The 13,339-nt window shown below is 33.6% G+C and overlaps 1 protein-coding gene across 28 annotated transcripts in view; it reads right to left on the bottom strand.

The window, feature by feature from the left end:
- Positions 1 to 13,339, bottom strand: part of LOC107128895 (uncharacterized) — a 785,137-nt gene that overhangs the window by 166,346 nt on the left and 605,452 nt on the right. For 19 of the 28 annotated variants that reach the window (XR_012430874.1, XR_012430875.1, XR_012430877.1 and 16 more), the window contains one exon: positions 12,844 to 13,052. The exons of 8 other annotated variants lie outside the window; for them this stretch is intronic. Coding sequence is in view for 11 of the 20 variants with exons in the window: in XM_074031447.1 (XP_073887548.1) it covers positions 12,904 to 13,052 (149 nt within the window). In the remaining 9 variants the exon portion in view is untranslated. Of the gene's footprint in view, positions 1 to 9,116; positions 11,592 to 12,843; positions 13,053 to 13,339 lie in introns of those variants that run through there. One more of the 28 variants, XM_074031457.1, reaches the window with a different exon arrangement.

Here is a 13,339-nt window from a genome sequence, read left to right as displayed (position 1 = left end):
TTATTGTAGCTGAAGTATGTTAAAAAAAAAAAAAAACGCGTATGGGGCCAGGCGTGGTGGCTCATGCCTATAATCCCAGCGCTTTGGGAGGGCAAGTTGGGAGAATCACTTGAGCCCAGTAGTTAGAGACCAGTCTGGGCAATATGGGGAAACCTTGTTTCTACAAAAAGTGCAAACATCAACCTGGTGTGGTGGCATGCACCTGTAGTCCTAGCTACTAGGGAGGCTGAGATGGGAGGATCCATTGAGTCTGGGAGGTCATGATGGCATCACTGCACTCCAGCTGGAATGGCAGAGCGAGACCATGTCTAAAAAAATAAATAAATAATAAAAAATTAAAAAAAATTAAAAAAAAAAAGAACATTTGTGTGGTTTGACCAGGCATGGTAGCTCATGTCTGTAAGCCTAGCACTTTGGGGGGTCATGGTGGGAGGATTGCTTGAGGCCAGGATTTGGAGATCAGCTTGGGCAACATAGTGAGACCCTCGTCTCTAAAAAATTTTAAAAAATTAGCCAGGTGTGTTGGTGTGCACCTGTAGTCTCAGCTACTCTGGAGGCTGAGGCAGGAGGATCGCTTGAGACCAGGAGGCTGAGGCTGCAGTGAGCCATGATTGGGACACTGTGCTCTAGTGTGGGCAACAGAGTTAGCCCCTGTCGCTAGAGAAAAAAAAATTAAATAAAAAATTTTTTTGAAAAACAATGTGTATGTTTACTTTACCTTTAGTACATTTCTTTTTCAAAAGTTTCTTTGCATTTTCCCACATTTAGTACTCCAGTGCATTTTAGGACCCCCAGCTCTCAATTTGTTTAAGATATTTATTGTAATAACATTAGATGTGTATATATACACATATATTATTTGGCAAAATTACTGTCTTTATGGTGTTTACTTTCCCTAATCATGCATATGATATAATTGTACATTTATTTATTATTAATTAATTAATTAATTTATTTTTTTGAGACGGAGTCTCCCTCTGTCACCCAGAGTGCAGCGGCGACATCTCGGCTCACTGCAAGCTCCACCTCCTGGGTTCACGCCATTCTTCTTCCTCAGCCTCCCGAGTAGCTGGGACTACAGGCACCCGCCACCATGCCTGGCTAATTTTTTTGTATTTTTAGTAGAGACGGGGTTTCACTATGTTAGCCAGGATGGTCTTGATCTCCTGATCTCGTGATCCGCTCGCCTCAGCCTCCCAAAGTGCTGGGATTACAGGCGTGAGCCACCACGCCCGGCCTATTAATTGTACATTTATTATTAAAGTTTTAAAATTATGTTTTAACAATTTTTTTAGTTGTCTTCATATAAGGTATGCACTTTTCTTGTGAAAGTTTTATAGAACTATTTAGGGATTTTATTTATTTATTTATTTATTTTAGACAGAGTCTCTCTCTCACCCAGGCTGGAATGCAGTGGCACGATCTTGGCTCACTGCCACCCAGAATCTGCCTCCTGGGTTCAAGCGATTCTCCTGCCTCAGCCTCCCGAGTAGCTGGGACTACAGGCATGTGCCCCCACGCCAGGCTAGTTTTTGTATTTTTAGTAGAGATGGGGTTTCACTATTTTGGCTGGGCTGGTCTTGAACTCCGGATCTCAGGTGATCAGCCTCCCTCAGCCTCCCAAAGTGTTGGGATTACAGGCGTGAGCCACTGCACCTGGCCTAGAGATTTAAAAGTATATTTGTGTGTGTGTGTGTGTGTGTGTGTGTCTCCAATAGGACTTCTTTAAAACTTCTATTTTATAATGAATTGTTGAGTTGTTGCTAGCATACACGTATGCTATTGATTTTCTCTATTTAATGTATATTAAATTTTCATTTTTCTGGCCTTTCTGAGTTTTCTAATGATAACATTTATAAAAATGGAAGTGGTGCCTTCTAATATTTGTAGTTCATATTTCTGTTAAAAGCTAAAGATACAGTTAAGAAAGCAGTAATGGCAGCCTTACCGAGGTCCATATTTCAACAGATACAGATATTTTAAATGCTTGTAACAGAGGTGAGTACAGAATTTTTTGTAGATCTCAAGCACATAGAGTTGGACTGAGCTGAGTTCCAATTTTACTTCTTTTCCAAACCTGTAAGATTTGTGTTATGCCTCTTAATATATGGCCTTTTAAGAAAGCAAAGCAGACATTGTTTCTTTTCTTCTTTACTATGATTATTGCTTAGTCCATTACCAAATTATAGCAATCTTATAGCTAACATTTTACTCTTTCTTTCAGAAAAAAACCCCAACCAACCAACCAACCAACCAAACAAACAAACAAAAACCTTTACTCAACATTATTCAGTGCTTAGAGGGCCAAATAATTTATAATTTTCTTAGTGAAATTGTTTTTCTGAGTTTTAAATTGTTTCCATTTCTAATTTTGTGTTGATTTCCCAAAATCATGATATGTAGCAAATCATTTATGAAAAGCATGCTTCTAACAAACTAACTTTCATTTGTTTGTTTCCTTCTAATAGTTTATATTTGATCATGACAATTTTTTTGGGGGGGTGCCTATTAAGAACTGAGCTCTATGGTAATGAGCTACAGAAAATGCTGACGAAACACAAGAAATGCCTCTAGACTGTAAATAAACAAGAAGCTAAGTATGGTACCTGTATCACTAGGTTTTATTGAGGAGATCCTTGAAGAATGAGTAGCATTTAAAGGAAAAGATGAAGGAGGTTGAGGGACACTGTTGTACCAGGAAAGAGTGAAACAGGCAAGCTCAAAGGTGGTCCCTGGTTAGCATGACCTTAGTACAGAAATGGCAGGTGATTTTTGAAAGGTCAAGGCAAATATACCACCTTCACTCTATCCCCACTCATACCACTTGTGTAATGAATATCTTAGTAGTTTTATTTTTACCCAAAATAAAGTTATTTAAATAATATGAAGGAAATTTGGTAAAAGTTATCACATGTCTATTACTATTAGATTCCAACCAAAAAAAGGAAGAAAATAATAAAGAAACCAGTGACATATTAAAAATCTAAAATGACTACAGTAAAGGGGTCACAGATCACAAGGTATCGTATATTTAAGCACCAAATCTTCTTGTTGAAGAAGATTTATTTATGAACTGATTTTGATAATAGAGTAAAACAAACATGTAATTTGTTAAACAACATGGTTTTATAAAATCATAGGATTAAGTCTTTAACCTTTATTCATGGTGAATTAGTTGGGATAAATTTTAAAATTTATTTTAAAGAGAGATTTTCAGAATTAAGTAGTTTACAATGGCCCAGTCTAAAGGAATTCACCTCAGGTTCAATTATGGCCAGCTTCTCTCATTTATCCATGACAATTGACTTCAAAACAACATATATTATTTCATTCTTGAATTAGTTATGGAAAAAAAATCTAATATGCACAATCTGTGTACCTTTAATTGCATCATAATATATTCATTATCTATTCAAAATGGGAAATACAAATAATGCATCTGAATAGAATTCTCACTTTGGGAGGCACAGAGAAATTAGTACATTAATGTAGAGGTTGATTAGTGAGAGATACCCTATTGACCTGAATGACTTCACCTGCTGTGTGGTTTATACACAGTGACTAATTTACAGACTGAAAATCTTATTGTTTATTCTGGCTTCCTCCTAACATATTGCTCAAAAAACCCCTTCAAAACAGTGTAATCACTAGTATGCATAGACCTGGGACCATGATAATTCAGACAAGCAATTAAAAAGAAGTGAATTCCGAGTCATATAGCATATGAAAAGAGGCCAAGTTTTGCTTAACTTTTATAATACGACAAGGAGAATCAAGAATCACATGAATAGCTTTTTTTTCCTTTTTTAAAAATGTATTTTATTTATTCTACTTTAAGGAATAGTTTTTTACATGCAACTTTTCTATTGCATTTTAATTCATCTTCTAGAATCACCTATAGAACATTCGGGTAGCAGAAGGAGAGTACAACCTCAAATCAATGGTTCTGAAAGTGCTCTACGGATCTTTGATGCCCTTTCAGGGGGTCTACAAAGTCAAATTTACTTTTATAACGATATTAAAATGTTACTTGCTTTTTTTGCTGTGTTGGCACTTTGCATTGATGGTGCACAAGCAATAATGGGTAAAACTACTTATGAACTTAAGGTACTGGCACTAAGCTATACTACTAGTCAGTGTATTCCTCACTTCCACACACTTACACTAAAATAATAAGTAGCCAGTTTCACTTTAGGAATGTTCTTGATTAAACAGTAAATGTCATTAATTTTATTAAACCTTGACTCTCGAGGGCATGTCTTTAACATTATGTTTGACAAAATGGGAAATCTGCATAAAGCACTTGTGTAAAGTCAGATGGCTATCTCAAGGAAAGCACTGGTGCAATTTTTGAGTCACAAGCAGACTTCATAATAAAACCAGTGATGGTATTAACCAATGTGGTTTAATTGTTAAATATTGCATAATAAAATGTATTAATATGTGGAAGATTTGAAGTGAACAGATATTTTCCAAATGTGTCTAACATGTAATACTTCCAAATCATCGGTATGTAAAAGATCCATTCTAAGTGCCAAATAAACTAATGGTGTTAAAATACAGTGTATAAGAATTTCAGGCCAAAAGGGGTGGCTCACACCTGTAATCCCAGCACTTTGAGAGGCTGAGGCAGGAGGATACCTTGAGGCTAGGAGTTCCAGACCAACCTAGGCAACATAGCAAGAGCCTGTCTCTACAATATATATATTTTTTAAATTAGCAGTTGTGGTGGTGTGTGCCTGTGGTCCCAGCTCTAAAATATAAATTAAAGAAAAAATAAAAATTTTGTTGATATTGTTTCAAACTCCACTTTGAAACTAACCTTTAAAAACCATGTTGGTAAAGTTTTGGTGGTGTATCAATAAATAATAGACATAATTATGCAAAATGGCTATTAAAATATTCCTCTCTTCTCCATCCACTTTTGTATGAGGTCAGTTTTTAAAAAATAGACTTGAAAATAGCATATCACAATAGATGAATTGTAAAGCAGGTATGAACATTTAACTATCTTCTGTTACGCCACATATTACAGAGATTTGAAAAAATGTAGAATAACGCCACATTTCTCAAGAAACAATCATAATTATTTTAAAAATATATTATTTATGTTAACATGAAGTGAGTTGTTAAATTGTAATTTTAAATTGCTGTTTTAGAAGCTTCTCAGTTTTAATTTTTAATATGATAAATATTGCTAAATATAACCCATATAGACAAAAGCTCTTTGAGGTCTTCAGTAATTTTAAAGAATGTTTCTAAGGGTTCCAAGGCCAAAAAAATTGAGAACCACAGTTTAAATAAATGCTTTAAGTATTTAGAATTAAAGTTTTTTGGTTTTTTAATAATTTTATTTTTTTTCTAATTTTGTTACTTTAATTTCCCATAGCACCTTGGCGATGTTGAAAACAAATACAAATACAAGGATGTACTCATTTTAACATTTTATGCGTGAGCATGTGTCACACCAATTTTGGGGGTGACAGTTTTGACTAGAGGAACAAATCTAAGCAATTGACAGAAATAGAAGCCAGATAACTGGCTCTGACCCCTACCCCCAACATTTAAGAGATGTCAAAGGACACCTGAATTAGGTTAAAAAAATCAAGTTGATATGGGTATTTCAACAGTTTTCTGTGCTGCAAAACTACACAGCCCATTAATATGTGAGTTATACTGTTAGGAACTCTCTACTCAAAGATTCATAAAAATAAACTTTAAGTTATTTAATAATCAGGTGAATTTTAAAAGAGAATTTACTCACAACTTGAATTAGATTTTTAAATTTGTTTTTTAATTGACAATATTTTAAAATTTTGGTTAAAGAAGAGGAATAAGTTAAAAAGATCTGTTTTATAACATGGTGACTGTAGTGAATAATGTTTTATATACCTGAAAACTGCTAAGAGAGTAGGTTTTAGGTGTTCACAACACAAAAAAATGGTAAGTATGTGAGGTAATACATATGTTGATTCACTTGATTTAGCCACACCACAATGTGTCCATATATCAAAACATCATGTACACCTGCATGTTATTTTTTTCTTCCCCTTTTTTTCCTTAAGAATATCTTTTTCTTTAAGAAAAAAAAAAAGGACTTATTTTTTAAGCTTATGTCCAAATGAGCATAATGGGTTTTTGTAGGTCACTTCAATTTTCAGCCCCAATACTCACTGCCCATGCTTGACCATGCTGCTTGCCCTAACCATGATGATATTTCTCATCTGTAAAATGATAATAAAATAAAATTAATAGTAATATCAACCTCAGTAGGGTTGTGAGGATTAAATACAATAATCCATGTCAAATTCTTGAGCACAATACCTGGCACTGAATAAGCATTTGTTGTGTTGTTACCATTTTGTGACAGCTTCCTCCTTGATGTCATGGTAACAAAATGTTAATAATACCTTGAATATCTTTTGAAGTTTTCGGATATCCATATAAATGTCTCGGACAACATAATCCAAATGTTCTTCTACTACTGCTTCATGGAATTGTAGGTGAAACTTCTTAAGTGAAGATTTTTATTGGTCTTTTAAAATAAGGTAGGCAGAAATCTTTCTTTCTTTCTTTCTTTTTTTGTCTTTGGGGAGGATTCTGCTTTCTGAGCATTGGCAATGTTCAGTCTTATGATTTACAATTATGTTTATGTTCAGTCCTTTTTAATGAATAGATCCAGAAGAAATATTAGTACCTGCTGACGCCTTGGCTTCAATATAATTGAGAAAAGACATTTGTTTAAGACATTGAATAATGTGTCTTTTGATACAAGTCAGTCAATAAGAATTTCAATATTAATCAAAAGGAGGGAATGACCTGTTATGGAGAGCAGACTGTGTCACAGTATGTACTATGCAGTTACTTATAGTAATCTTCAATCTTCCTAACAAATCAAAGTATGTACAGTTATTTCAACTTTATAAATGAGGAAACTGAGTCTCAGAGAACTTTAAGTAACTTTCCTAAGATGGTGAAGAGGTAGAAATAAAAACAAATTATATATTTTTTGGCTGAGGAAAGAGGAGGTGAGAGAAATTTTCAAATATGACAGATAAAGAACATTACAAGGGTGGAATGTAATGACGTTCATTTGTTCTTCGTTAACTATAAGGCTAGAAAGAAAATGGAGAGTTTAAAGTGCCATATAGAACAGATAATGGGAAGCACAGCTTGATTGTAAAAACACTATGGCTGTGCCTGTAAAATTCCAAAACAACTGTCAGTTAAGCATAATCAGTGGAAAAAGTCAAACAGTTTATTTGATATAATGCACACAAAATAGTTACTTGGTTGGGCATAATTTCACTTTCCACTTTGAGTTTTCATTATAGTTAAAAAGTCTAGGAAAAAAGATGTGCTAATGTAGGTACTAACACTACTTAGATTCTAAGAATTACTTTAAATCTAACATCTTTTTTTTTGCCTTTCACATCCTTCAAAAGAGTTATGTATGAGAATGAATTAGTACAAGTGAAAGTTGAACCATGTAAGGTGCTATTTTGATAATCCTATGATAATTCAGAATATATGAAGTTCAGAAATTTTATCATAAATCTCTGAATAATTATAAATCAGAACTCTGAAGAGTAATTGGATAAATCCTATTTATCCAATTAGCTTAAATAATGTAATAGCAAATGTTTAAAATAGTATTAGTGAGATATCCTGCCATAGCCCCCTGTTTTTCTCAATTTTCATATTTTTATGACAACAAACATTTTTAGCTGTAAAGAAGTCATAAAAGCTGTAACAACAGGGTAACATTTTTTTTTAACTTTTATTTTAGGTTTATGGGTACAATGTGCAGATTTGTTATATAGGAAAAGTTGTGTCATGGGGTTTGTTGCACAGATCATTTCATCGCCTAGGTATTAAGCCTCAGGTATAATTCTTAATGGTTCTCAATGGTTACTTTTTGGCATTGAAGAAATCAGATGGATTTCTAAATACCTTTTTTTTTTTTTGTTTTTAAAGAAAACAGCATACTCATTTATTCACTACTCTGACAAGCCTCCAGTTTACTAGAAAGGTATGGAATAAATATGACAAGTTCAGAAGATTTCAAAACCTTAACACCATTTTCTAATTGTGTAAGCGACATGTTGTTTAATCATTAAAAGTAATTAAATGACAAAAAATTTATATAAAATAAGATACCTAACGAAAAGCTTTTTGTGTTTAGAATACCAAGACTTACCAAATTTGGAAAGATGAAATCAGAAAAATAAGAGAAATTAATCCAGAATTTCCCACATTTAAAGAATAGTGTACATGCCTTGACAGAAGAGTGTTAATATAAATAACTTAAAAACCCTAATCTGAGTCACAAGACACACGGTTTCCTTTGTGTCTCACATGGAGACTCTGTTATACCTTAGTGGAAGAATCTAAACAGTAGAACTTACATGCTTTGAATCAAAAGATCCCCAACTTTATACACTCTAAGTATACATGGTGCTTAAAAAGTCCGCAATTCATATAACTTACATTAGCCAATAATATAAGACTTTTATGCCCTCCAAAATGCTGCTTAACCGTCAAGCTGACCTTATATTTTTAAATGCATAATGGAAAAGTGCATATAATATTTTTCAAGTCGTATGGTTTTATGAATTAACTAATGCTTTTTTTTTTTCTTTTTGTGGAATTTTTTGTCTGATTTTTTTTTTTCTGAAAAATGTGTGTCTGATTGAAAATTTAGCATTTAGTATTTATTCTAAGTTTCCAGACCACAGATTTTGGCATTACTATGAAACATGTTATGAGGCTTGGTGCTGGCTTTATATTTAGCTTATTTCGTTGGCTTAAATAAGGACATTAGTTGTTAACAATGAAACTTAATTCATATCAGGTGAACTAGGGACTACATCTGGGACTTGTTATAACTTGATGTTCCATGGGTTTATTTCAACAAGGAAAGGAAAAGCATTTTAAACCACAGCTCTGATTCAGAAATGATTCTGAATTCAGTTGTTCTGTAGCATCTTGGACCTTGTCCACGTATCAATTATGACACATCTCCCTCCCACATCTTGCCCTCCCAATTTGAAATAAGCACAATGTGTTTTTATCACTCTCCAAGTATTTAAATTTGCATATGGTACTCAAAAGCATTTTGTTTTTCATTTGCAAACTTCAGATTCATATTTTTCCAAATAATGTGTCTTCGTGTGAAGAATTACACGTAGAATATTTTGTTGGTAAGAGTTATTTAAATTATTTACTGGCTCTTTTTCAGTTCCCTGGAAAATATGGAGGGTGCTCTCACTATTTGTCTGTCTTGTCTGGCTTTAGCACAACTAGATTTGAAAAATCAGGTTGGAATGTGAGTCCAAAGCATCAAAATTTGTGAAAGCAGAGTGTTACCCCAAAAGTGTCAAGCAGCCAAATGGTACCAATTTCAACAATGGTGCTAGAGTGTTTTTCAGAAAGACAGTTTCTGTTTTAAATCCTTGCTTTTTTTTTTGTTTGGCCAGCATCTATAGTTGTCCCAGAGCAGGACAAAGAGCCAGCAGCACCTAAAGCTTTTATCTTTTACTTTCATTGGGAAGTCACTTGACATTCCTGCTGCAATAAAAAAAATTTTTATGTTATTTGTTTATTAGACCCATTGATCAGACACAGTTTTGGAGAGTAGATTAGTATTTTATGAAATATTACATATGTTTAGAAAAATAATAAGTACATTTTATATGTATGTATAAACACAAGTCTAAAAGATCAAATACAAGATCTAGGTTGAATATTATTCATCATTCATTCATTCATAAATATTTATTACATATATACAAGGCAGTTGCCAGGCTTTGTGAAGAAGTATAAAGACAAATTAGATACAAATCTGTTCACATTTCTCCCTATTAACATTACTGGAAAATATATAGATAGCTAAATGGGGATAAGGGAAGGAAAGAAGGAGAGAGAGAACTGGAATGATAAAAACAAATGTGATAAAATGTTAATGATTAATAAATTTTGAAATAAAAGTATAAAGGAGTTTTTTGTATTATTCTAGATTTTCTGTATATTCAATATGATTTTAAAATTAAGTTTTTGAGTGTATGCTCTGGAAAAAAAAGTAGCTCAAATATCTAAGGAACAGAGAGTTTGTGAGGTTTAGGGTCCTACTCAATTGTGGGAACTTCATCTCAAGTCTCTTTACTTCCTTACCGTTTCTGAAATCATTCTTCAAAGTTGGAGTGCACTCAATAAATGTATAAACACTGAATCCTTATTATTTTTTTCCTGTGGAATCCCAATTTCCAGGGAGTATGTCTTTAGGTCAGACCACAAAACTATTGTAAACAGCATATACAATATACAAGAGAAAATACGGAAGGGACGCTGTTGTCAGCAGTTGTGTGTAAGCCTTACCAATTAAAAGGCAGTGGATTTGGACTGATGATTTCTTTTGCCATCACCAGCTGTGAGCTGTTGAAAACTGGGCTTTTATTTTTCTCGTCTTTATATGTCCAGCAGAGACCCTTGCATGTAGTAAGTGCTCAATTTATGTTTGTTGGCTGCATGAGTGAATTAATATAGATTCAAAGGTTTTTGTGCCTGAGATCTTCAAATTTATTTCTTTTATTTTGTTTTTTTGCACTAACACTACACCGGTCTTCATGAGTCTGAGTCCCATCTGTAAAATTTGATCTACATGATTTGTCTATAATAGCTTTCTTAATCAGTACTGCAGTATGCAAACTATATTTAGGATATGGTGTACAAGGAGTTTGTCAAAAAGAAAGCAGACTTGAAATCCGGAGAATATTAATGGTCAGCTAATATATTTAACATGTGGTTAAATATTTAGTACGTTTGACTGTGTCTCTTTAAAATGAAAGCCCTATATTATGTATATATTTTTGAAATGACATTTGAATAAAAATGTAAAAGGCATCTAAAGAGATGATGGGCACTTCTGGACTTGGAAAACCCCTCAGGTTTGATAACATTTTGAGTCATCTAAATTCACACCTATTATCACTTAAGTGAGCACTGAGGCTGCCACTGGATCTTATACACATATTCAGATTTTTGTTTCCCTCATCATTCTGAAGGTTATCTCTCTGGTCGCTCTGAAAATCAGGTGACAACCATTTCCCATGATGCTTTAAGGGCTGTCAAACTGTCCATCAAGCTGTCACCTGACCAATCGTTCCCATGGTTCTTTTAGACTTCCAGTATGATAAATTGAAAGGGACTATTATCTGTCTGTTGTGAAGAGGAACTGTTTGGGCTTTGATAAGATATCACTACTCCCAGGTGAGAGGCTGCTGACAGCACATCAAGGCAAAACAACACATACAAACACTGAACAGGGGAGCACAGGTTTACAAACATCTGTTGTCATTATTTATTACTTTTCTTTGGCTTTAAGTTTCTGACTCATCCTTAGATAATTCAAGAACAGATATTTTGCTTTCTTACTTACAAAAACAATTGCAGCTCTTTTCATCTTAAGAGAAGAATCTTAAAATTGAAAATACACCTTCCTACCTTTTTGGTTCATGGCACATATGCTTTCTACCTTGTAGCCAACAAGTTCTGTGTTCCTGCTGATGACATCATTTACTTTAAAAAAGTATCTGAGAATAAAAACATTTCACTATAGCAAATACATGAATTTTGGGGATAAATATAATAAAATTAATTACTTATGCCTGAGAGGTCATTATTAATGTACCACTTTACAAGAAATATGAACTGGTTTTAATGTTGGCATGTATTAGTTTCTATTTTAGAATTGATAAGGTCAAATATTTCATGAGAAATAATGTTTATGAATTATTTTCACATCTTTGATTTTTAATTGCTCTGAATTATACTAATAAAAACATAAAAACTTGAATTTGCGCACAAGGAACATGAATAGAGGGAAAGATGCTGTCCTCAGTGGACCAAGATTGTAGTTAGGACTGGGATCAGGAAACCTATCTGTAAAGGCAGGGGGAAGCTTGGGAGGCAAAAGTTTTCAGACAGAAAGCTGTCTGGAAAGTAGGTATATTTTATTAGAGCTACAGAGACAATTTTACACTTAGAATGTAGCTCTTTGGACATACATATCTAAATAGGAGTCAGTAGAAACTTATGTATTAAGGGCTGAATTCTTGAATCTTTACTACTTGTAAACATAATTTTACTCTTTAGCAGTTATTCTCTATTTCGTGATTTGTCGTTTTTCCTCTTTTTTCTCTGCTACTCTAATGACATATGCTGACAGGTTTTCCATGTGGCTTTGTGTCCTTACATGCCATCATTATATGAACAACTAAACGTGCCCTTTGGGGATCACTTAGGGAAAGTAATCTGTTGTTATTTATTGTGGTTTTTAGCAGAATAAAAGTACTGTAGTTGGTTGCTAACATCACCACCTTGTGTACAAATATTTTTTTGCATGCAGTTTCCTAATGTCATTAAGCAGTATTGTAATTTCATTACACAGTGATGTAGCACTTCGATTACAGACATTTAAATAATTTTGTAATTCAAAATTGGAAAATAATAAACCATGGTTTATTTTTAGTCCCTTGTAATTAGTTAGCCAACTAACACTCCTCTGAACTCATACAAGAAGCAAAAATGCCCCAGGACCCTTATAAACCGGGTATTGGTCAAAATACTCTTTAAAATAATGACTTAGGAATTCAGAGTAAAAAAGGCAAAGAAAGAATTAAATTCCTAAAGATTCATAATAATACCAATAGTACATATGGCTAGTGCCTAGGGCATCTAATTAGTGAACCCCTAATTCTAACAAATCTAATCTCTAATTCTGGCAAATCTAACTAAGGCATTTTTAGCTCACCCAGTGGGCTAATATTGGAAATTACTACTTACTTCAAAGTATTATTTTGGTCTCTATCCAAAGAGTAGAACCTCTTGGTAAGTTTCTGAATGTCAAACTTCTTTTTCTAGCGGCTTCTGGCATGTCAGAGCTCCACGGCAAGTTTTATAATTTTGATAGTCCTTGGAGATCAATGAAGTTGACTGGACTCCATTACTTTTCCAAACAGGAAAACCTTGCAGTCCAATGAAGGAAGTAGTGGCTAGAGGGGAAAGGACCAGAATATTCAATATATTTGTCCTAGGTCCCAAAGGAAACAAACAAATGTGTTCCCTGTTATTCTTTCTCTCACAATAAAAAGTTTAGACCATTTCTAGAAAAAAGCAATTTTGCATTTGTGTTTTTGTGTTACTTCTTTCATAGTTTGTCTCCCTTTCGGTAAGTGAACTTGTTTTAAAATGTTACACGTTGTTGGAAAGTAGCATGGAATGCTTCTTTTAGTTCTAGAATTTTCCTACTTAAAGATAAAGTTTGATTATATGGCAAAAA

The sequence above is a fragment of the Macaca fascicularis genome, chromosome 2 (genome assembly GCF_037993035.2).
Source record: "Macaca fascicularis isolate 582-1 chromosome 2, T2T-MFA8v1.1".
Lineage (NCBI taxonomy): Eukaryota > Metazoa > Chordata > Mammalia > Primates > Cercopithecidae > Macaca > Macaca fascicularis.
Note: the sequence above shows the minus strand (reverse complement) of the source record. Positions and strands in the feature narration are given on the sequence as shown.